This window comes from Micropterus dolomieu, linkage group LG18, assembly GCF_021292245.1.
Source record: "Micropterus dolomieu isolate WLL.071019.BEF.003 ecotype Adirondacks linkage group LG18, ASM2129224v1, whole genome shotgun sequence".
In the NCBI taxonomy this organism is placed as follows: Eukaryota; Metazoa; Chordata; class Actinopteri; order Centrarchiformes; family Centrarchidae; genus Micropterus; species Micropterus dolomieu.
Window position 1 is genome coordinate 33,252,338 of NC_060167.1, and position 24,299 is coordinate 33,276,636.

At 40.6% G+C, this 24,299-nt stretch overlaps 1 protein-coding gene across 2 annotated transcripts in view; it reads left to right on the forward strand.

Annotated features, from left to right (window-relative positions):
- Positions 1-574: 574 nt before the first annotated feature.
- The window catches only part of LOC123987452 (contactin-4), a 40,819-nt gene continuing 17,094 nt past the window's right edge, over positions 575-24,299 (forward strand). Inside the window, exons 1-14 of one of the 2 annotated variants that reach the window (XM_046076388.1) lie at positions 575-635; positions 2,216-2,220; positions 4,416-4,537; positions 4,882-5,057; positions 7,479-7,574; positions 10,140-10,343; positions 10,882-10,984; positions 11,166-11,350; positions 13,319-13,461; positions 13,718-13,847; positions 14,155-14,305; positions 18,007-18,134; positions 18,694-18,866; positions 21,638-21,755. In XM_046076388.1, the coding sequence (XP_045932344.1) occupies positions 575-635; positions 2,216-2,220; positions 4,416-4,537; positions 4,882-5,057; positions 7,479-7,574; positions 10,140-10,343; positions 10,882-10,984; positions 11,166-11,350; positions 13,319-13,461; positions 13,718-13,847; positions 14,155-14,305; positions 18,007-18,134; positions 18,694-18,866; positions 21,638-21,755 (1,795 nt within the window). Of the gene's footprint in view, positions 636-2,215; positions 2,221-4,413; positions 4,538-4,881; positions 5,058-7,478; positions 7,575-10,139; positions 10,344-10,881; positions 10,985-11,165; positions 11,351-13,318; positions 13,462-13,717; positions 13,848-14,154; positions 14,306-18,006; positions 18,135-18,693; positions 18,867-21,637; positions 21,756-24,299 lie in introns of both variants that reach the window. The other variant, XM_046076387.1, reaches the window with a different exon arrangement.

A 24,299-nucleotide genomic window follows, 5' to 3' on the forward strand; every position in this document is an offset into this window, starting at 1 on the left:
ATAATTTGAACACAAAAGGATTATTTGGTGATTCAGTTCAGTTTGTCTGTCTGAATACATTAACATTCCCTGTGATATATACTGTACGCTTAACACACTTAGTAAATACAGTATATTGAACCAACAGTTTTCAGAAAGCTTAGCATTACCTTTGGCAGGATGTTCTGCTCGTCTTGCTGCTGATGCAAACATCCAAACTTTTTTTTTTGCCCCTGGGAGATAGTGTAGCAGCAGTATGTATACACTAAATATCAGCTCCGCAGTATCAGCTGCTAGCTGGCCCTTCGGCATGAGATCTTGGCTCTGCTTATTTGGTTGAATGAATTATTAATGTCTCACCAATTTTCCACAGCTTCCAGCCTGTTTTTTTGATCCAGGCTTGATGTACTATGCATCTCCCCATCTCCATCACCCTCTCTCTCTCTCTCTCTCTCTCTCTCTCTCTCTCTCTCTCTCTCTCTCTCTCTCTCTCTCTCTCTCTCTTCCAGAGCCAAACGGAGGAGCATTTGCACAGAAAATATTCTCCACTCTCTGGCAACTGGATGGGAAGAAGGATCATCTTTGACCTTGGAAAATGAAGATGTTGTTGCCATGGGAACTGTTAATCCTTCTGTCACTCAAAGACTGCCTGGCTGGTGAGACGCCAAGTCAAGTCGCCTTTCATGACACACCTGATATGCATCCATGTCTAACGAGGGGAGTTTGCCTCTTTTTCATGTATGTTTAGGTTATCGTTTAATTTGTGAGGACTTGATAGCGGTCTCAGAAGGGAACATCATCTTTGTAGATTTTTTATCTGAGCAAAATCTACTACTAGTTTGTAAAAACAAATTGCAAAACATGGCCAAATCTGTAGATTTCATTTCGGTTTTAAAGGGCTTAGCAATGCATTTAAGTGCAAATAAGAACCACAGAGCCAGACCGTTGAATTTAGTGGTGTAGTTTTTGTTAATTAACAGGATGAAGTTGTCACTAGGTAAAGAAACACTGTCTTGTGTCATTCTAAAGACTGTTATATTGTAGAGATGTAGAGATATTGTAAAAATAGTATTCTATAGTCAAGGTTGCAACTAATTGACCATTCTTTTAAGATTGTGACTCAATGTTAGATTTACATTTGAAGAGAGACAACAGATGTATTGGAGAGAATTCACTCTCTCTGGTGTTTTTATGTCTCCCTGTTTTATTATGCAATTTTCTTGCTTTATGTCCAACTGCTGCCACTTAAAAGAAATGTGGCAAGCATTATAAAAATCCACACTAACTCTTTTCCTAAAACTAATTTATTCTGCACTCCGTTCTCAGCAACATACATCCACAGTGTGCCGAGGTGCTCCTCTTCACTGAGAGAAAAGCAGAGTAACACAAGCCTTCACTTCCCTAATACCTGTATGAGCTACAGCTAAGGCGTTAAAATCTCTCTAAGAGCTCTCACTTTATGTCTGGATATGGTAACATGTGAAGCCTAGATGACTGAGTGAGATTTAATGTCGACAGTCACATTTGACAGATATACTGTGTATAGAACTTAAGTCAACCATTTACAAGTCATCAAACAAATACATTTACATTTATACAGCCTATGGAGAGGGGTCTATTGTGTTGTTATTTATGCTTCCATTTCCATTGATTTAGCATCTCATCTCACGTCAGCAGTTTCACTGGGGTACATCTATGCAGCCTGCAAACACAAGACCACAGAATGAAGAGTTGTGCAATGGGAGGCACATGCTGTTCTTTACATACATATGTATGCTATTGAGCACACATTCATTCCCATGAAAACTAATTAAGTGTGTGTGTGTGTGTGTGTGTGTTGGTGAGTTGGTGTGTTTACAGGGCAGGGCTGTTCTCAAGCATACACACAAACCACCCGACCATTTCCCAGGTGAAATAGCCCAGCTATTAAAGGTTCATTAATTTGTTTAATTTAAAGGACATCGCAACCAGGGTAAAAATGAAACACCTCCCACAGAGGCTGGGGAAACAAGGCCCTTACCTGAGGCAAAGACTCCCACTCTCATTAGGATGATGATGATGATGATGATGATGATGATGATGATGATGTGGGAGGGAGCACTCTTTGTCCTAGTCAAGGTTAGAGATGTGTAAAAAATCATCTCATCCTCTCATGTGCACAAAAAGAAAAATGATACGTTTGCAAGAGCAACACTAACATGCAGCTCTGTGTATCACACACAGTGTCAGTGGAAAGAGAGGGTGGACACCAGTGTTCCAGTATCCTTTGTGAAATGTTAGATTTCACAGGAGTAATTAGTGCAACATCAGTTAATTACTCCTGTGTATTGATCGCTTGGCTGGAGCTAACCAAAACAACAAGTTCGACTGAGCAGATACACATGCCCAAACAACATGCATAAAGACGACAGTTTAACAGACTCTAATAATTAAATTATAAACAGAGCAAGGCGATACTCTAATTTTGCAACTCAACACCTTAACCAAGTTATCCTGCTTGCATTAAGATCATAATGAAATAAATCATAATTCAGTTAGCCAGTTGTGTTACTTGTCAATCTTTCTAATTACTCTTGACATGTAATAAAGCTTGTGTGAGTATTCCGTGCAGACGTTCACAGAGTGAACCAGATGCCAGTGTGAGTTTAAATCTAGGAACAGATGTAGCTCTCAGTGACACATATTTTGATAATACTTAATAGCACAAGTAACAGACCTTGTGTCAAAGGGTTCTGTGAATTGACCATTTGCTAACTCGTGACACCAAACAGCAATTGTCCAATAGCTTAGCACCTACAAACAGGCTACACCAGGTCTGTCAAGCGTTGGATTTTATACACATAAGAGTTTAGAGAGTGGGTACTTTTTATCTCCAAACACAAGACTAAAAGTGTAAGGAATGATTTAAGTCTACAACACATTCTCACTCCCGACTCGTCGCATATTGACCCTTGGTCAAGGCCCTTTGGCGTCGCTTTTTAACACCATGGGTTGACCTTTTGCATCATTTTTAGACATTTAGGGCTCCACAGTCAAGTTAGCAACTCTTAACAACAATAAATATGCAACGTCCAGTTCCACTTTCAAAATAAAACACAAGCGTTTCAATACATCGCCATTTTGAAATGGCACATTATTAAAGTTGTGAATTTTGTTAGGTTTAGGCACAAAAAGTAAGAGGTTTGAGGTAAAAGTTTGAGGTTAGGAAAAGATCATGGTTTGGGTTAAAATAACTACGTACGTCAGTTAACACGTAAGTTAACTTACGCAACTTGCCTAACTTAAATAAAAATATTTAATTTTGACTTTTTGTTTCACACGGGACACGGACACCGCTCTCCTGGTTCAAAGTCTGGGTTCTGGCCCTCCGTCCACCCCAACTACCTCCTTACTCAGTCTTTTCTGTTCAATATCAAATACTGATGCCACAGGGCATCCCCTACTGTGTAGAAATATGACTATAGGAATCCCCAATGCGTTACAAACTGACGCCGGTGGGTCTTGACCATGCTTCCATATGTGACGAGTCGGGGAGTGAGAACGGGTTAAAGTCTAACATAAGTTGCAATTGTTACTATGACTGGCTAATTTGCTTACTACCTACAATAGCAACCTAACCCAGCATTACTTCCAACGCCAAGGAGAGCTACATTAACTACATTAATTACAGGTTTTGGTTTAAAAAAAACATTAGCTTAATTAGCTAGCTAGCTATGTGATAAAATCATCTCTGCAAAATTGGCAGTCCCCAGCTAGAAATGAGAAGCCAGTGTTTGTCTAGCTCTGTCTGAAAACAGGGACCACTTGTTTTATAACAAATACTGAGAATTGTGAATGTTATATCTGGTACTGGTATTACTGTAAACTGATAATGTGTTGTGTGAGAATGGAAAGCTTGGGCAGGGTTTAACAAATGGTCAATTTCTCAGTGACACAATAATGAAATCCTTTTTTTTTTTTTTTTTTGCCATTTCCTGTAACTGCACTTCCATTTGAACAGTTACTTAAAAATAATGAAGGAACAAAACATGAACTCTTATGTTATTGGTGAAGTCAGGATGTTGTAAACCATGTATGCTTTAACTGAACTATTACCTTGATCTGGGCTTCAACAGTAAACTCATAAATTACTGTGTACATAAACATCCTGACTCCGAATGAGGGCGGGGAAAAAAATGTGTTGAAGGCTGCATAGAATATGCCAGTTAACCAGCATGCTACAGGGTTATCTCTAGTTAATTGCTCTCTCATCGCAGTGCATTATCTGCCTTGTGACATGTGCACAAGAGTGTTTATTAAATGCAGAATCCACTCAAAGAGTTGGCAGCTAATTATATGGGCGTTTTCTGAGCACTGACTGATTTATTTTTGCAGCTATTCAGTGTCACTTTCTCAGCACCATTGCACAGCTAAATTTTAATTTTTTCAATACAGAGAATACACGCCATGGTCCTGTCTTCACCCAGGAGCCTAGTGACAGTATTTTCCCACTGAGCACGGATGATAAGCAGGTGTTTATTAATTGCAAAGCTAAAGGAAACCCTCCTCCACATTATAGGTAAGTGTTTTACCTGTGTTTGACTATCAATAAGGTTTGACAGTGTGTAGCATCAGTGAATGTTTGGTACAAAGTGCTCTGTTGAGCTGTTTATGACACCAGGCTGTGTTACTGTAGTGGCTACATTTTCAGTGCAGTAATTCATTAGCGGTAGGAAGGTAATTACATTTTAATCATATGCGTCCTTGTGGGATGTTTTCTGGATGTTTTCCAAATATTTAACTGAAAGATGAAAATGAAAGTTTCTGCCACAGATGTTAGCAGACTTGGGCGTAGTTGTGAAGTGGCCTTTCACCAAAAACACTGTTGTGTGTGATGATTAGTACTTTGTAATTTCTCTACAGGTGGAATGTGGATGGGAGAGATATAAACACAGAGTCGGATCCAAACTACAGCCTTGTAGAGGGGAACCTATTGATCAATAATCCTCATGTCATCAATCATGGAGGAGTGTATCAGTGCATCGCCACCAACACATTTGGGACCGTTGTCAGCAGGGAGGCAAAGGTCCAGTTTGCATGTGAGTAGAGACTTATGTTGATTTTTCAATGTAGCCTATTGTACAGATGCTTTAGAATGGGGCTGCAGCTAATTATTTTAATTATCATTTGGTTTAATTTGTCTAGGAAATGTCAGAAAAATGTTCATCAGGTTCTCAGACCTCAAATATCTCATTATGTTATACCAACAATCTAAAGCCTATAGATATTCAGTGTAATGCAATAGCAGACCCAGAGGATTTTTATTTTTATCGATTCAAAATTGTTGCAGATTAAATGCATTTTCTGTTTATCAGCTAATCAAATACTGTAATTGATTAATCATTGCAGCTCTAATTGAGATAATGAACACAAACTACTTTTGTAATCATACTAGTATGGTTTAGGAATGGCACTGTTGGTCAGTCTGTCTGTCCACCACTTTGGCCCAGAGTGAAATATCTGGACAGTTGTTGGCTTTGCGGCCACAAATTAGATTTGATTTGGTCTGATGTTTTATCTAGCATCAACAGCCTTATCAACAGGTAAGGTTTTCCACATGTCAAATTTTTTCATGACAGGATATCTCTAAAACTGTGTCAGACAGGAGACCAGAGAGGAGCAAGTTTTGTAAGTAACATTATAAATCCTTGAGTAGTTGTTCTTATGAAGCTGGAAGTTATTTATTCCCGTGTTTTGAACGGAAAGGCTTGTGTGATGTCAAATGTGTTGAAATAAATAAACAAAATGTCTCTTTGCTGGTTGTTCTGACACATTCAGGATCATTACTTGTCGTAAACAGGCAGCTCGCTTCGTGTCTGTTGTAAAATTTGTCTTTCAAAGGCTCATTATTATGGTTTTATATTTCTCTGTAACATTTTTTTTCTCAGTTCTAGAACTCAAACCATTTTCTGATGCCCCCAAAATTTACATTTAAATAAATCAAATATACTACAACTAATCAACTTAACAACTTGAACCAACAACTACTAGTTGACAAGGAAAGTGTTTAGTCGGGGACAGCCCTAAATACAATACAACATGAAATAACTGCACTTATAATTCAACGTTTATTTGATTTAATGCAATAGTGTGGTATTTAACTGCAGATGGTTATTGTGTGGATCACTGGCTACATTCACACTGCAGGTCTTAATGCTCAATTCCAATTTATTGCCCAGATCCAATTTTTTTGATTGACTGTTATATGTATTTTCTAAATGTGTCCTGCTTCAGACTCCAGTGGGAACTGGCCACAGCCTGAAAGAGACCCGCATGTGCAACAGAATAATACGACATCACAAGCTGCACGCTATCGACTGAAGTACACATACTAGCTTACCCTCCCGATTTATATGGGAGACATGTTCCCAACTTTATTTCTTTTTCATTGCATTCATTACAGTTTCTGGCACTGTACAGTGTAAATAATAATAATAAGCCCTACTCTCTCTACTGTTTCTGCCCAGACAAGAAAATGAGACATCACCTACTTTTAACTGCTGTATAATCATATATATTCATGTTGAAGTGATGCACGTCCAGGTCGACCGTAAGTGTCTTCTGAGAAGATGAAAGTAATGAAGATGATGATTCCATGACTGTCACAGCCAATACCGCGCCGATAGTATATGATAATGTATTCACCTGATCCCACCCTGTATCTAAATGTGCAACATGTGAGCCAATGAAGTGCATTTGGCACCCCCATGATGCACTGGGGCAGGGCACACTTGACTGTGATCTGCATCATGCCGCTGGGTTCACAAAAACAAATCCCTGAGTGTCCTTTTAAGTTCACTTTTTCCCTTGAATCATTTTTTTACGTGTGCAATGTAATATTCAAATATTTGCTTTGTGTTCTATTTAAGCGAATTTTGTGGTAACAAACACAAACGTATTCAAAATAGCCTCTCAAAGATGTTCGGGGTTTCCACACTGAAAATTTTCCAATAGAGTTTTTTTCAAAAATTTTCCCGGATTGAATGTCGAAAGTCATGTCTGAGATTGTGTTGATTTTTAAACTAGTCTGTAGCACCAGTGGAATACATGAAGGGATGAGGACTGTGTGTCTTGATTTGGGGGAGTTTTAATCAGTTGAGTTTTGATTTGACCACTGCTGATATTTGCTTGATCCCTGCCAAGACTTGGTTGGTATTTCTAAGACTTTGGGATTGGTATGTCTTCCCGCTGTTTATTCTTCCACACAGCCCATCAGCATTTAATTAAAGGTGAAAGTAATCTCTCAAGCACAATAGGTGATGAGCACTTTCCTGCCCCCTCTACCTGAATTCCTGTGCTTGCTGTGATATTAACAGGGAACTCTCAGGTTTGACTTGTATGTCAATGTGAGCAGACAGGGAAATATTCTGCAGAATGAAATGCCCTTTCCCGGATGTCACCTTCAGGTAAAGTTATTACAGCTGCCAGACCCTAAAAAAGTTTTATTTTATATTCAACAGTTCTGCAGAACTTCAGCAGGAAGTCAAGGAACACAGTGTCGGTGAGGGAGGGTCAAGCCGTGGTTCTGCTCTGCGGCCCTCCACCCCATTACGGAGGTACATTGCTCTGTCCTAACTCTTCTGCATTGTCTGCTGTAGTCTCACCCTCCTGCTTGCCTCAGCAATCGTTATAGTTCCCCACTCTGCTGCTTATTATCTCCCTGTAACACTGCTGTGTCTCTTTTGTTTTTAAACCTTACCACCTTCTTTTTTTGCTGCTCTTCGTTTCGAACTCTTGACACACTGTCTCTCTTCTCTTTATCTGTCAGACAGGGAACTTTTTATGATCAGCCACCGCTCTACCTACCCAGACCCATGCCTTCACATCTATAGTTCATAGCCTCACACTTCTTAACCTTGAGCTCACTCTTCTCGCCCATATGATCTGTGACTGTGCTGTCATCTATAAAGTCTCCAGTGCGCCACATCCCCAACTGTCAATTTCTTTTCCTCGATGTGGGCAGGTTATCTGCGAGTAATAAAGGCTGGTGGTGGCTGCTGTGGCCGGGGGAGCGTTTATCCCATGGCACAGCTGTGAGTCGGCTCATGCGTCTGTGTGCTGCTGATTAGCAGACCCTCAAAGTGGTCCGCACTCCTGCAGCCATTCCGTGCCCACCAGCACAATTTCACGCCAGTGTACCAGCCTTTCTCCGCTCTCTGTTGCCAGCTGAATCCTGCAGCCACATGGGATTCCACACTTTAGCAATTTGCCCTCCAGCCTCTCCTCCCTCCCCTTTTAAAAGCCTTCATATCTTTATGTTTCCTCTTAAACAGAGCATAGTCACACATTTGATGGGATTTGCGCTACACAATAATGCTAGCTTGAGGTGTTTTAAAATTGAAAAATGGTGCAAAATGCTGTTTTTTGGCCACAAGTTTTAAATTATGTTGATGCACAACTTGATGAGTGAGGGGATGCACCTTACTGTAATAAAAGAATTATATGAAGCTTTTTTGAGTAATCTATAGGTACGTGGTCTAAAAGGAGCAGAGCTGAGAGTTAAACTCTGTCAGAGGACATGAAATGATGTGCCTGCAAGTCCTCTGTTGCTGTGAGACTGTAACAGTCTCTGATAGTCTCTAATCATGAAAGGTCTGTCAGTTGCTGCCCTGACTTTCCCTGTAATAATTTTAATTCACTGTTTTCCCTCAAGGAAATGAGTGGGACTTCTTACTGTCTACCCAGTCAAAAGGACTGACTGCAGCATGTCAGGTTTCTGATACAGGAGAGCTGCACTGATAGACAAGTTCACTCTGCAGTCCCTGCAGATATCTCTCCCTCTCTCTCTCTCTCTCTCTCTTTTGCTATGAATGTGTTTTACACTTTTGTTTTGACATTCATATTATTCCTTTCATTCTTTAGTTGGCATGAATCCTCCTCGTTAACCCATGTGACAAGAGTTGGAGATCAACTAAATTGATATTTCCTGTAAAATCTATAATGCAGACTATGATTGAGTAATGACATTAGGATCTAATAATCACGTGCACATCTGTGGTGAATCCCATGTTTGCTTAATTTTACTGTGATACCAGTCTTGGTTCATATTCAAAAGATAAGGGAGGAGTTATTCTATGTTTTTCTTATTGTTAACAAATAACAAGAAAAGACCAGTGAAACAATGAAATAAGATTCAGGAAAGCAGGTTTGAGTAAAAGGTCCGTAGGTGTATATAAGGCTTATATAGGCTTATAAGATGCTCTACAGCGGTTTATAATTCCACAAGAGTTACAACTTTGGAAAGTTATCACGATGAAAATCATTTGATTCTTTGTTGCAACAAGTGTGAGGTCAACAGCAAAATTACCTTGTTCATATTACAAAGTAATCTACTATGAATGTACGGTTGCTCGAATTTAATTGGGTTCAACTTCCATACAGCAACGCTTTCCTCGCGGGGATTTTATCACAACTGCCCACATAACGCAAATAAACACAACCCGCGATTGCTACAGCTGTATGAACCAAAAGTAAACATTGTGCTGTGATTTAATTGCAATAAACAGATCTAACTGATGCAGAAATAACTACAAGATGTAGACGATTTGTTAAAGATATGAATCCATGCTTTGTCAGGTCTGTCGTCAGCAGGACATTAACTTATGAAATGTTTGTTTTCTGATGGGTCGGATCGATCAGGGCTATGCAGTGCGAACTTGGTCACAGTACAACGACAGTACCAAACCAATTCATTCCTACTGAAGACATAGTTTAAGCCATTAGCCTGCGGGTCGTAGTAGCTAGCAGAGCGATATCCTGGTGCTGAAGTGTGTTTGAATGACAGTTCGCAAAAACACGGTTGATTCATTTCTTTCTGTTCTTTAGGTTGGTGAAGGAGGTTTGGATAACTCTGCCCAAATATTCTGTTTAGCTAAATAATCTTTGGACCCTCCAAATGCCATTTTGCTGGGCCTTAGGGTACACTAATTTCTTTGATGATTTTGGTGTTTTCCTGGGATTTGTTAACAGAAAATATAAAATGTATAATGTCATGTCGATACTTTTTGCAGAGAAATAGAAAATCTCAGAATGTATTTGTAATGCTATAAGTCTTACTATCTTGGTCATTATGGGCATGCCACTGTATCTGTTTTTTATAACTTCTTCTTTTTTTTTTCTAGAGATCAAATATTCATGGGTTTTCAATGGACAGCTTGGCTTCCTGCAGCAGGACACCCGTCGTTTTATCTCTCAAAGGACAGGCAACTTGTACATAGCCAAAGTTGAAGCCTCAGATGCTGGGAACTACACGTGTGTGGTGAGAAACATGATGACCAACACCACTGTGTTCAGCTCTCCAACCCCTGTGGTGGTGCGGAGGGACGGTAAGCATCCATAGTTCGCCTCTGCTGCCTCCTGGTTATCTAGCGCACTGAACTGACACGCGCTGTCGGAGGGAGGGCGAGCTTAGGAGATAAATCGCTTGTCTTGAGCGTGACACTGTTTTTGCTTCTGCTTACGAGCAACGTTTTTGCACCATCCCAAAGCCTCTGAACTATACAGGGTTATGTATGCGAGAAACCCTCCCTATCTGCATGAAGGCACATATTTACATAACCAGAAATGTAGTCTGCACTGACAAAAATGCAAGCAGGCACACACACAGCAAGGAGCTTGCCACACATACTAAACCCCATCAGGACCATTTATGTGTACCACTTGAGAATTGAGCTGACGCAGATATGTAATCCAAACTCATCCATCCGCTAAGCCAAATGCTGTTGAATATGGCGTCAACACGCACACTCGCTCTCTGCCAGTGTCATTCGCACCACAGCTCTCACATCCAATATGAATTACAGGAAACTTCATGTCCTTGTTTTGTGTTTTGACTGATGTGATTTGCCTTTATTCTTTGTGCAGTAGTGATGGGTGAATACGAGCCAAAAATTGAGGTTCAGTTTCCTGACACCCTTCAAGTCTCTAAAGGATCATCAGTGAAGTTGGAATGCTTTGCCTTAGGAAAGTAAGTGTCAGAGACATTATCACAGTGCAGCTTCTCTCCTCACACTGCATTGTCAGATTTGGGAAGTGGCCAGACATCCTGTATTACAAAAAAACAGACTGACAGACATGGCAGCAGTCCTTCTGGTCAGTGTGAGCAGGAGCATGTGGCCAACTTGACCTTTTGTGTGTGACCTCCACAGCCCTGTGCCTTCCATCTCATGGAGACGAGCTGATGGAAATCCACTCCCCGGCAAGATTAAAATCAACCACTCCAGTGGGGTTCTGGAAATTCCATATTTTCGCCCGGAGGATGCCGGTGTGTATGAGTGTGTAGTCGAAAACAGCAGAGGACAAAATGTTGCCAGAGGGCAACTTATATTCCACAGTAAGAACCTTGTTTACTTTTGCTTTCTGTTTCATGGAGATGACTTCTAATCTTTTTCTCCTTTATCAGTAATATTTAATATCCATCACTTTACTATGTAAGTATTTCATATTCGCAATTTTTGGAAAAGTGCTTTATTATTTGTTCTATTATCTATAAAGTAATTGAATTATTGTCTCTGTATGTAATAGTCTTATAATGCCAGGATAATCTGGAGTTAATTAGTTCTTATTATCTGTGCTTTTTTGTTATCACGATGTTAAAGATTTCCTACGGCATACTGAATATTTCTTTTAACCAGTGGCTTGAAGAAGAAAATGAGATTACTCATATGTCAGGATAAGTCTACCACCTCCATAGAATCAAAAGGAGCCGGCTGTCAAACTGCAAGCTTTGAAATGAGTCATTTGTATGTCGTAGGAATGCACGGTCTTTATGAGAGAATATTCACAACTCTCTTCTATAGAGAGTCTCCGCTGTTACTGTCAATGTACATGTTGATAAGGAGCAAGAAAAGATGGATCTTTTGGATTTTTTGGTTTTCAAAGACAAGACGTTGAGAGGAGCACTAATTCTCAGTCTTACTTCTTTTGTGCCAAATACAGATATTTCAGTTTTATATGTGTTTAGCTGAAGGAACTTGAGGCACATCCAATCATCAAGTTTTTTTCAAGGTTAATTTGGGTGTCATCTACAAAATGTTGTGATTTTTATTGTTTCATATAATTTGGCCTAATACAAACATGTACAAGATAAATGTGGACACGCAGCAGCATTGCTAAAGCTTATTCAATATTGAATGAAGACTATGCCAATAGGTAATGTACTAGTTATTCATTCTTAGAGATAATTTGTGCAAAAACATGTGTACTCAAGTTTCATTATTATTAGATTTTTATGACATCAGATGTCATGGTGGAGAGAGCACCGCTTGGAAAGGTAATACGAGAAGCCAGTGTGATTGTCCTTGATTGTTACCAGCCCATAACACCCTGATGAATTACATTTATATCATAGATACTCAAAGCGCTTCACAGTGAAGTGGGGGGGACTCACCTCAACCACCACCAACTCATTGTTTATAAGCCTGTTTTCATGTGTGCCCTAGGTGCCCCAATTGACTGACATGACTTGTTTGTGGCCCACAGCCAAAGCAACCTATAAAGGCAGTTTGGTTGCCATCTGAGGCACTCTGTGTTTGTCACGGGGAAAGTGCACATAACTCCTTAATGTTAGTCTATGCATTAAAGGTCAGATCATGCAAAGAGCAGCAGTTACTTGTTGTTGATTGTGCATTCAGATTTTGCATGGGAAATTCAGAATTTCTGAAGGTTAATAATTTTAAGTAAATTATGCTGTTGTGTTGAAAAATGAGGTTGTGGTGACAAATAGAAATGTTTTATATAAATAGGTATAATGACCCCTGTTGCTTTAATAATACAAGAAGGAAGACAGATCAGGCTACATTTTACCTTAATGAGTAATAGATGTTTTATTCACTGGAGTTGCTAAATTAATAGAATAAATGGAATTTTGGAATCTTTGGAATCTGCAGCATAACACATTTTCATTTCTGCTCTGAACTTAGTGATCACGATTCCATGAACTGCACCTACTGCACAATGCTGCAACAGGTCACTACCAGGCTAATTACACACATATTACAGTCGCAAATTGGATGAAAGTAGTGCAGATTTGCCACAGCCTTTCATGTATGCAAATCTGACCCGAAGACTGGAGAAGCTCTCCAGTGGTAAAAATTAGAAACAAATGTACATCCCATTTAGAAAAAACACTCATCTCCCAAATTGTAAAAAAAAAAAATAAAAATCCACAATATTGTCACAAAAAAGTGGTATATCTGATCATTACAAGGAAATCAGATATTGGTAAAACTAAATATACTGTATCTGCAATAGAAAGACAGTTTTGTCAAAAGATATTCATATTCATGGGTATTTTTCACAGATGCTGAACATCTGCATTGGGTCCAGACACTGAAAGATGCTCATATGGCCATTGATGCTAATCTGCAGTGGGAATGTAAAGCCGCCGGTAAGCCTAGGCCTACATACAAATGGTTGAAGAATGGTCAGCTGCTAACAGCAGAGGTAAGACACCACAAGTAACACTGAGATTTGATATTTATAAATAAATGTTAGGCACTTATTGTGATCTCTCAAACAGGACTGCAAAGGTCTCTTTTAGAAGTAATTCAGTAACAAACCTTACTCAGGCTTAGCTAATGCTGAACTGAAAATCTATAAGGCAAAGGATAATTCAAATTCTTGCTTTTATCTCACAAATTAATGTAAATAAATCAGTGAACGATATTAGTTAACATTAATCAGCTGGCCTGATTTGTAGGGGAGGACCTATGTGGAAGCGGGAAGACTTACCATATCCAGGATTAGTCTGTCGGACTCTGGGATGTATCAGTGTGTAGCAGAGAATGAACATGGAGCTGTCTATGCCAGCGCTGAGCTTAAGGTTATAGGTAAGCAGTTGGTTTGCCCTGTGTCATTTACAGTGACTAACCGAACCGAAGTGAACTGTATGTTCATGTGTCAGTGAAATGAGAGTGCTTCCTTTCTGAAAGTGAGTAAATAAATAAAAAAGAGGCTGAACTAGCCCCTCCTGTGGCCTCGCTCTTTAATTTCCATAATTCTTTTTACACAATCAGCCTTTCTTGTGGTGAAAAATAGTGGTAGTTGCTAGTGATGTACTTGCTATTTTTGCTGATGCACAGCTGTTGCTCCTACACAATGCGAGACAAATAGCCTTAGCACGGCTCTGTTCCTCAGCTTCCCCACCTGAATTCACCCGGCGGCCCGTGAAGAAGTCCACAGTGATCCAGAGGGGGGGTGAAGTGGTCTTAGAGTGTCGCCCCCATGCTTCCCCCAAGGCCACAATCTCGTGGTGGAGAGGGGGCGAACTTCTGAAGGACAGCGAGAGGTAGGGTATTGTATGCTCCACTGCTCGTGCTATTGTTGCCATCTGTTAACAGATTTTCACATGTGGTCATTTTCATTTGTAGGACTCATTGTTATTTATGTCTCTGCTCAATGGGACTTTAGATGTCACCAAGAAAGTGTCATTTTTAGATAGACACTTTATTCTTTATATAGAAATAGATGTTGGTTGTCTGTTGACATATAGTAGTTTTGTGTGATGCCCTTATACTGAATGTAAAAATTAGGCCATGACCTCTACTCTGTCACTTCTTTAAGGCAGATGAATATGATTTAGTTGCTTGACTACTTCAAAGCATCCAGTGCCCTGAAGTTTCACAGCATGTAGAACAGAGATCCTGCTCTCTGTGTGAAAACCACAGAGAAAAACAATCTGACTACATCCTTCAGTGAAACTCTACCTCAGGCTACATGACAGGCCACACCATGTCATGATTTAAAGTCTGAGGCAACACCTACGAGCTTAAAGAAACAGTTTGTTGTTGAACTCTGCCGTAGCAGAGACAGACAGTAAGAACCAACAGAGTTTATGCACAATATGAGAGATGCTTTCATTAAATGTTTGGTGAACGAGTAGAAGAGGTAAACATTCATGTAGGTTCAGAAAAACGGGCGGGGCTGGGAAACTGCTGAAAAGGTCCAAAAAGTAAAGACACTCAAACATTTTCCAGAAAACATTCAGCATTTACCACAGTGAACAGTGAAAATTACAGCACTTTGGGATTGATTATGACCCTCTTAGAGATGCTTTAAATGGAAACTTTACAGGTCCCACTGTTGACATCATGCTTTTTGCCGAATGACATAATATTGGAGCATTTATGTAATTTCTTAAGGGAAGGAAAGACAGTATCCTGGTGTTTCCTGCTTAAGCCATTGTTCAGCAGGCCCACATATCATCAGACACGCAATTGAAAGCATGTTTTTTGTGTAAAACACCATCCGAAAGCCTTGTTAGTCTTAAGTCATATAATTAACTTAATAGCGTTCATTTTCTTTGAGAGCCTTGCTTCTTTTTTCTGTTCAGGGAGCAACTTGAGTGACTTACAACAACTTCTCAAAGAGGAGAAATAAAGAGGGCAAGGGGAACCATGCTGTCTGATTTCGGTCGTTATACCTTGTCTGAAACCTGTAGTTTTTGACCACAAATGGGTAATGTAAAATGTCTATGAAGTCATTTTCTTTCTACAGTTCTAGGTTTAACAGACGTTTTTTTTTTTATTGCTTCTTGAATTTTGTCTACAAAAACAGTTTTATTACCATTACTATTACCATCCTAAGAAGCTTCAAACATAACAAGCATTCTGACAAAAGTCAACAGTCAAAGGCATCACAATGTGCATTAGCAAATAAATGTGAAATGATTTCTAGAATGCATGTTTTGAGCATCAGCTGTTAGCTTGTTTATTAATAGACAGTTATGACAAGGCTGCAAATGGTAGCAGAACCAATGACATTGTGTGAATGTGCACATGCAAAGTCATCAGCCTTAATTCTCAAGGGGTTTACTTCAGACAGCTGTGAATATTTGGCAGAGGTTCTCTTACAGCCTCTTTATTCAAAAGGGAGGTTTCTGTGTGTAAGTGTATATATATATACTGTTTGATGAATCTTAAAGGTTTGGTAGGAACTTTTAATGTATTAGTTCACTTAAATTTGCTGCCAGGAGACCTGAGCAAAGTGTATAATAATTTGTTTAATGCAGTTCATGCTCATTCATTTTGATGAACGTTAGGACATGGGTGAATAATCAGAAACATGTAATAATCAGAAATAAATTATTTATGTGGGTTCAGGCTTCAATTGGATAATAAAAGGGACTTTTTCCTCAGTTAATTATACATATCTCACTTGATGAAAAATGGTGCTATGTATTTTCTAAGAACTGTCCATTCTCTTTGGAAAACCACTATCTGAGATCACAACAGATATGTCATACAGAGGAAATGTAAATTTTGAAAGTACACTGGTTTAAATATCTTCTGTTCAAGTTTGCTATCAAGTAGCAAACTCTAGATGCTAAAAAGATTGCAGAAAAAAAGAGAAAGAATCATAACTATGTGACTGTTGTACCTACTGTTTAATGAATTTATTTAACACAAAGGTATATGCTGACTAATTTTGTTTTGTTTTCATCTGCATGCCTATGGGTCAAATGAGGTGTAAAGTGTTGTTGTTTTTTCCTTTCTCATTTTATTTTGGGCTCTGGCTCAGATCAATCTGTACAGAAATATTTCCATAGCCTTCCTGTAGCTCACTGGACGTGCCTCAACATGGGGGCAGTGGGATCATGTTTTCCATGGAAAGCATAAAGAAAATATCCAGGCATTACCCAGGCAGCACAGGAAAAGAATAGGAATCCACAGCATGGAATGGAGTTTGTCTACAAAGCAGATAGTTCTTTACGTTTCTATTTGTTTTGCAGCTCATTGCCCCTCAGGTCATGTTCTCAGTGCGCTTCCATCACTCAGCGTTTGATATTTTTGTCAATAAATCAGTGCAAAGCACCCTGTGCCAGACATGCTCTCTGGGTCTCAGCTTGGCTAGAGTGAATACATATTTATTCTTGGGATTCAATGTGAAATTGTTTGATTTTTGAGCCGGCTGCTCACAACATTTCTGTTTGATTTGCTGAATCCAAAGGTCACAACAGTAGAGCATTATCTGCCTCATTTATGCATATGTTTACATACTTTCCAACTTGTATGTGTAGAACCAAGGCGCCAAAATGTCTGACTGAGGACATGGGGGAATGTCCTGCTCACTTTTTAAAGTCCTGTTTTTGTCTCCTTTTATTGTTTTAGGTTGAGGTCTCTCTTAACAGTGTCGTTTGTCCTTCTACCATTGACCAAATGAGGACATGGGTTTATAAAAATACTGATACACTCATCTGAGATGCCCTCAATTATTACGATGCACTCAAAGCAATAAGCTTAATGATTTGTAGTGAGTGGTACTGTAAACGTGAGGACTTTATTGCCCTCAGTTTTGCTTCTCAGGCTACGTACAGAGTCACCTTGGAACATATATATATATATATATATATAATATAATATTTTCACACTTTTACAAATTTAATGTAAGTTCACTGGATAAATTTTATATTAAAGGGGAATGTTAATGAAAGTCAACAATGGGGTCAATATTCCTGTGTGTAATTGTTGTTTTAGTCATGTTTCTCTGAAGCACTGTCATCAGACTCCCATTTTATTTCTCCCATGAGCCCAGCCATTTATTCAAGTGAGTGCTTCTATATGTATGTCTCCATGTTATTACTTTTCAGAAATGGCTTATAGTATGTTGATACTATCTCCATGTGTTGTAGAGCGATAAAGCTGCAGCTAAAGATCCCATTCAAATTGCCTCTCTCCAGTGCTGCTCTCCTCTACCTATCGCGTCCTCCCTGGCCCTGGTGACCTGTTGTGTATCCAATTATTATGAGCATTTAAGCTACTGTGGTGTCAATACTATGTTGACCCTACAACAAATCTGTTCTGCTTCAGCTGAGATAATTGTTTTCTTCTGAGGCATGTAAATAGACTTTTGGAATACACTCTTCATTCAAAATGAAATAAATGGGAACATTTTTCATTCATATCATCAGGTTTCATCCGATTAATGACTAAAAAATTTAGAACCAAATGAGAGATGTGAACTCACGATGGGCCGTTTTCATCTCTTCAGACAGACTATCATGAAGGATGGGACTCTACGTATCACCAACATCTCCAAATCTGATGGAGGCAAGTACACATGTGTGGCCAGAAACCATTTTGGAACATCCAGCAGTACGGGGACGCTGATGGTGAAAGGTATTTCTTCCTTTTGAATAGGTTTTCACTACTGTACCTTTTTTTGTTTAAGGGAAAAACATACTAGTTCAAGCATGAAATTGATAATGAAGTATATAGCCGTTTTATGTTCTCGCCGGTTTGACAGACGTATAAGTCATCCATGGTTTTGTCAGCTGTGAGTTATTGTTCATGTAGCAGAGTGGGGCAAACCACCGCCGTCTATTGCTGTGAGGAATATTTTGTCTCCCGCATTTAATTTAAAAAGAGCTGCTATAGCATTTTCAGATTTGGGTTTTTAAATAATGATAATTATAGAGCGAGAGTTCTTTTTTTCTTTCTGGTTGACATTGTGATTGCAGTGTGTTTAATTATTCATTACTGAGTTATGGGAGGCATTTGCTTCCTAAGTGAAGTTATTTAAGGTCACTTAATTACTCTGTTAGAGCAGACCCTGCCTCACTATTCTGGGCAAATTAAGCTTTATTACCTTCTTCATTTGGCTGTATTTTATAGAAATACAGTGACGAATACATACAATAACAAATGATTCTTCCTTTTTCCTTTCATAATGCTGTAGATCCTACCAAGATTATAGTTCCACCTTTGAGTTTGGATGCCACAGTGGGACAGAGCCTTGTGTTGCCATGCGAGGTGTCCAGTGATTCTTCCCTGAGTCCCATCTTCAAGTGGTTTTTCAACGGAAAAGCTATTGATTTCAACAGGCAGGAGCACTTTGAGATGATTGGAGGGGTATGTATAATGTTGTGATTTTAGTTGAGATTGAAGTTAAGATTGAAACTGCTGAGAGTTGTGAATTTCTACAAGTCTACCAGTCTGAGATAGTGTCGCCAGACCCTGGTCGCTGTAACACTTTCAGATCTTCACAGGTATTCAGAGGCAGCTAAAATCTAACAGCGGAGTGAGAGGCTAGTACACCACTGAAACAGTACACCATAGAAACCACTGTTTGTCACCATGCCTCAAACATAATGAGCCCAAAGCTCGGTGTGCAGCTGGGATGTGTTCACATATGTTTTGCACTATACACTGTTGTTGGCAAAGGAGGAAGGGGCAGTTGTACTGGCACTGTAACCTTTGTGGAAATTATCCTAAAGAAACGCACTTGCCGACTCCTGTATTCAGCTATGGTTTGGTATATTGAGATCACAAGAAAATGAACCTGTTATCATAGGAAAATGGAGAAAAAAAAAATTGTATCGCTTAGGGTGATAATCGCTTACGTTACAAATTGCTCCTGGCTCTGATTGGTTGTTTTGACTCAGGAGCTGTGGATTCTTGCAAATGGCATCATGAGCAGTAGGAGGAGCCAAAGGGAACCTGATTTATTTTTTCATAGATTATCTGTCTCATGTACTACTATCAGGATATAATGACAGTTTCAGCAAATATGCTAACTCCCTATAAATAACAAATTGTTGTTATGTTACTGTTTGTTGGAGATTAAACTTGTTAAAGGAATAGTTTTGGGAAATATTGCTTTCGGTGGAGAGTTGAAAGATGAGAAGATTGAGACCGCTCTCATGTCTGTCCTTTAAATATTACAGCCAGTTAGCTTTGTAGGGGTTATGTACTGTACTGTTCTTGGCTCTGAGCACTTGCCCGGCAACCAGAGACTCCAGGAAGTTACTGCCCCCAGCAGGGCAATTACCCTAAAATATATATACCTTGGGTCCAACAGTGGCCTTGGTACCCCACCACACTGTCCCAGCTGATTGATCCGGTTTTATCCTCTGCCTCTTTCCTGTCAGTACATGTTTTTTAAACCTTTATTTAACAAGATGATGTCATTGAGATTTAAAACCTCTTTTTCAAGAGAGATCTGGCCAAAACTGCAGCATATTGACAGAGCACAGTTACAAATACAAACACCAAGCACACCCACAACAACAAAGGACAATCGACAACAGTGTCTTTTGTTGAGATTCTGAATTCTTATTGGGCAACATCAAGTGAAATGCTGTTCACTTAACCTGTGGTGGGTTTGATTTAGAACCTGGTGTAAAATGGGTTATTTTTGATGATAGTTTGATACAAAATTAGCAAACCTGGTAAACCAGGAGACTTAATTGAATTCTTCCTGATGTGCCAGTGCTGCAAGGCTGTGACTGAGAGAAGAGAAGGTCGACTGAGCTTGGATATGTACATTTGAAAAATTAGCGAATAAGACAAGAAACCATAGTTGGACTCCCTGGCTGGCTATTTACCTTTATTGCCTTTTGTTCAATATGTTCAACGTTTCATAAAGTCGATGCTCTTGTCAGTGTCACTTTTCGTGAACTGACCAATCACAGCCTGGTGAGGTGGGATTTTAAAAAAGGTAAACTTTCTCATTGTTATGTATGAATTTCTATGATTATTGAAAAGTTAGTACTTAAGTTTAACAAAGTCGAAAGTAATTAATCAATTAATCACCATTAATTAGTGAAATTCAGAATTTCCATGAATTTAAAATTACCTGGGGAGGGGGGTTGATAGCCATGCTGCACTGGGATTTGACCTTTTGCCCTCAAAAAACACCCAAGCACCCAAGGCCAAGTGAACTTGCCCCTAAAATGATGGATTTCAAGGCCTGGTCCCCAGTCTTTTTGCTAAGCAAGGCTCACTGTGTCCTGGCTCTAGCGCCACAACATACAGACATGAGAGTGGTATCAGTCTTCTTCTCAATTGAATTCTCAGCAAGAAAGTGAATAACTGTGTTTCTCACAATGTCAAACTATCCTATTAATCACAGATCAAACTGATTGAATGAGAACATAAAGGTACCAGGGGGATTCTTGTTTTAGGGTGGGTTTGCCTTTAAGCCCATGTGTCAGAAACTGTGTACACTTAGATCAGAGATGCCCGCAGATGTTACTGTGAATTGTGTTTGAGGGGAGAACCTGTAAACGGGAAAGACATTACTCCAGCCCGGACGTGATCACGTGACATCAGCCAATCAATTGATTTCTCCCTCAAAAAATGTGTTTTGTGTTGAATTTTGGTAATTATAAAATGTATGCCTCTCCTTGTTGAACACACCAGTCCCACTGAAGTTGTTGTACAACCCTGACATTCCCACAGTTAACATAATCACAACAGTTGTTTAACTTGCCTTCACTTTTTAGACAAAGGGACAGATTTCTGAATCCCTGTATTTTGTTTTGAAAATCATGTATGTGCATAACACTAAAGTGCAAAAATATCTTAGTAGAGCCATTCATCTGAGCTGGAAGGATTCATATAAACAAAACAAACACTGATTCAAAGTTTCAAAACAACATGTTTTGGGTAGCTGTCCTTACAGTGTAACATTGAATTAATTTGTTTTGCTAGACTGTCATGTCATTTTTCTAGCAGTCTTGGGGTGAATTATTGTTATATATGTAAGATTTACTGCATATGAGTGGAAACTGAATGTGTTCTGAAGGTTTTCCGTATTTCTTTTTTTAAATTTCAACTTAGCTACTTTTGGTGTATTTCTTCCTCTCCAAGGCTTTATACAAATGTGTCATTGCCATTAGGGATTTGCAGGTGACCTGATGATGAGGAACATTCAGCTAAAGCATTCTGGGAAGTATGTGTGTATGGTACACTCTGAAGTTGACACTGTTTCAGCAGCAGCAGACTTAATTGTCAAAGGTATGTCTCTTCCTCCTTTCTTACAGTGCTTGTTATTTTGTAGAAGTCTCTGTGGAGGTTTTCAATGTCTTGTTTTTTTTTTCCAGGGTGAGTGTGTTCCTTAGGATTAACACACACATATTTCACTCCTGTCAGATAAGAGCTTTATCACCAAGTTGTCAGTTTTCAGAGATTCAGAGAAAAACAGCTTTAATAGACTTTCAGAGTGACAACCAAGAATGTTTTGAAATTACAGAATTATTCTGTTTTTAACCCATGGGCTCTGTGATCAGTAACTTTAAGAGATACAGGTAAGTGACGCTAAAAGCTTCAGGGCTTTATAAAAGATCAGAGTCCAGCTTTATTCAAAACAAAAGCGCAGTCTAAAGTAAGTTTTAAAAAATGAACAACCTATATTCTGTGGAGGACAAATTTAATGTTTAAACTACATAACTTTATAAACATATTTGAGGTGGATGTACTGTACTAAGCATCAGTGATTCATTTAATTCATTTAATTTGATACATCATTTTGTATTATATATAAATATATATAATATATATTTCTGGCATTTTTCAGTTATTGATGAGTATAATGTAGGGGTGTGACGAGATCTCGCACCAGATTAAATTATGATGAAAATTCTCGTAAGGTAAAACAGCTGAACTTGTTCGTACTGTGAGTCCAGTCAGTGGTCCAGACAGCTGTGACGAGTGGTAACGTAGCTGGTAGAGTTCCCCTTCGAAGGAACTCGAACTGCGTTGGTGACGACACTATGGGAACTCCTCTGGGCGTGGCAGGGCTGAACTATGAATGAAACTACTCCAATCCTATTGGTGTTACTAGAACGGTAGTGTGTGACGGCGTAACCGGAGGGGGTATATAAGCACGCCGGCACATAGGACACATTAGCTTCTTTCTATTCAGCAGGCACTCTGGCTATGTTTGGAAGCTCCATAATCCTATCTGAGCAGCAGAACAAGTCGAAGCGATTCCGACAGTGTGTCTTTCCATGTGAGCGTTTCATCACGGAAGGTGATACCCATGGGATGTGCGTCTCATGCGAGGCCCTGCCCCTGAGGGTGCTGAGGTCTCGAGCGGCTCTTTTACTAGAGGATGGTCGGATGCGCTCCCCCCATGGCACAGGCCCCGCGGTCGCTGAGTCGTCGCGGCAGCTCCGATCCTAGGGATCGCAACGCGAGATCGCCGAGGGTGCCGGAACGGCTGAGGCCTTTTTCCGGTCCTTGTCCGCGGAATCCTCCTCCCTCGTCCTCGATCGGGAGCCCGTTTCTCGGTTTCTCCCACTCGCGGGGTGAGTCCGGAGAGGCTGACACGATCTGGCTGTGAGGAGCTAGATGTGCTTAGCATGGAGAATGACTTCGGGGAAACGGAACGTCATCAGCCCTCGCCAGGATACGAGGAGTTGTTAGAAGTGGTGACGCGGGCTGTGGCCAAGTTGCACATTGATTGGCCACAGGCGGTGCAGCAGCCATCGGTGGGCAGCAAACTAGACGAGCGGTTTCTGCAACACCGAGCGCCAACCCCGCGTCAGCCCCTACCATTTTTCTACACAACTCGTTGTAGATCCGGATCCAAACCCTTCTCTGGAACAAACCCTTCTCTGCACGACTTTCTACGTCCCCCCGGCTGGACTACAGCAACGTGACGGAGATCAGACAGCACGACTACGGAGCGATGCCTCGAGTGGAGGAGCCACTGGCTAGCTACCTCTCTCCCAACCTCGCCTCATCCCTCCGGACGCCAGCGCTCCCCACCAAGCCGTGTCGGATGACGTCCGATTTGGTGGGCAAGGCCTACATGGCAGCGGGTCGAGCTGGTGCCAGACTGCACACGATGGCTGTCTTGCAGGCATACCAGGCCGATATCCTTCGGGACTGTGGGGGAGGGGGAGGTCCCTCTGAGGAGGATCTGACGGAGCTCCGTAGAGCGATGGACTTAATATCGGATTTAATATCGCTCCTCGAGGGCCCGCCCTGGCAGGTGCCTCTGAGGAGAGACCTACTGTCCCAGGCGGAGGGCCGGATCTTTCATCCGCACCCCGCCCTGTGGCAGCTATGGGTCTGGCCCCTGAGGGGGCGCAGTTCCTAGAGGCGGGCCTGACGACAGGAGCAGTCGAGACGCTGCTCAGCTCCAGAGCTCCGTCCACGAGAAGGATGTACGGCCTAAAGTGGAATGTGTTCACCACCTGGTGCAAAGAACGGGCGGTGGACCCAGTTACCTGCTCGGTAATTGTGATACTGGAGTTCCTCCAGCACCGTTTCTCCGCTGGCCTCTCCCCGTCCACTCTCAAAGTGTATGTGGCTGCCATTGCAGCATTCCACGCCCCTCTGAGTGATGGGCCCTTGGGGAAGCTTCCACTGGTTGTGCGCTTCCTCCGTGGAGCCCGGAGGATGAGACCCATGACTCATTCCAGGGTTCCCACCTGGGACCTGGCAGTGGTTCTCGAAGCGCTGGCTGAGGCCCCCTTTGAACCCCTGGAGTCGGCTGAGGCCAAGCACCTGACCCTTAAGATGACCTTTCTCCTCGCTATCACCTCTCTGAGG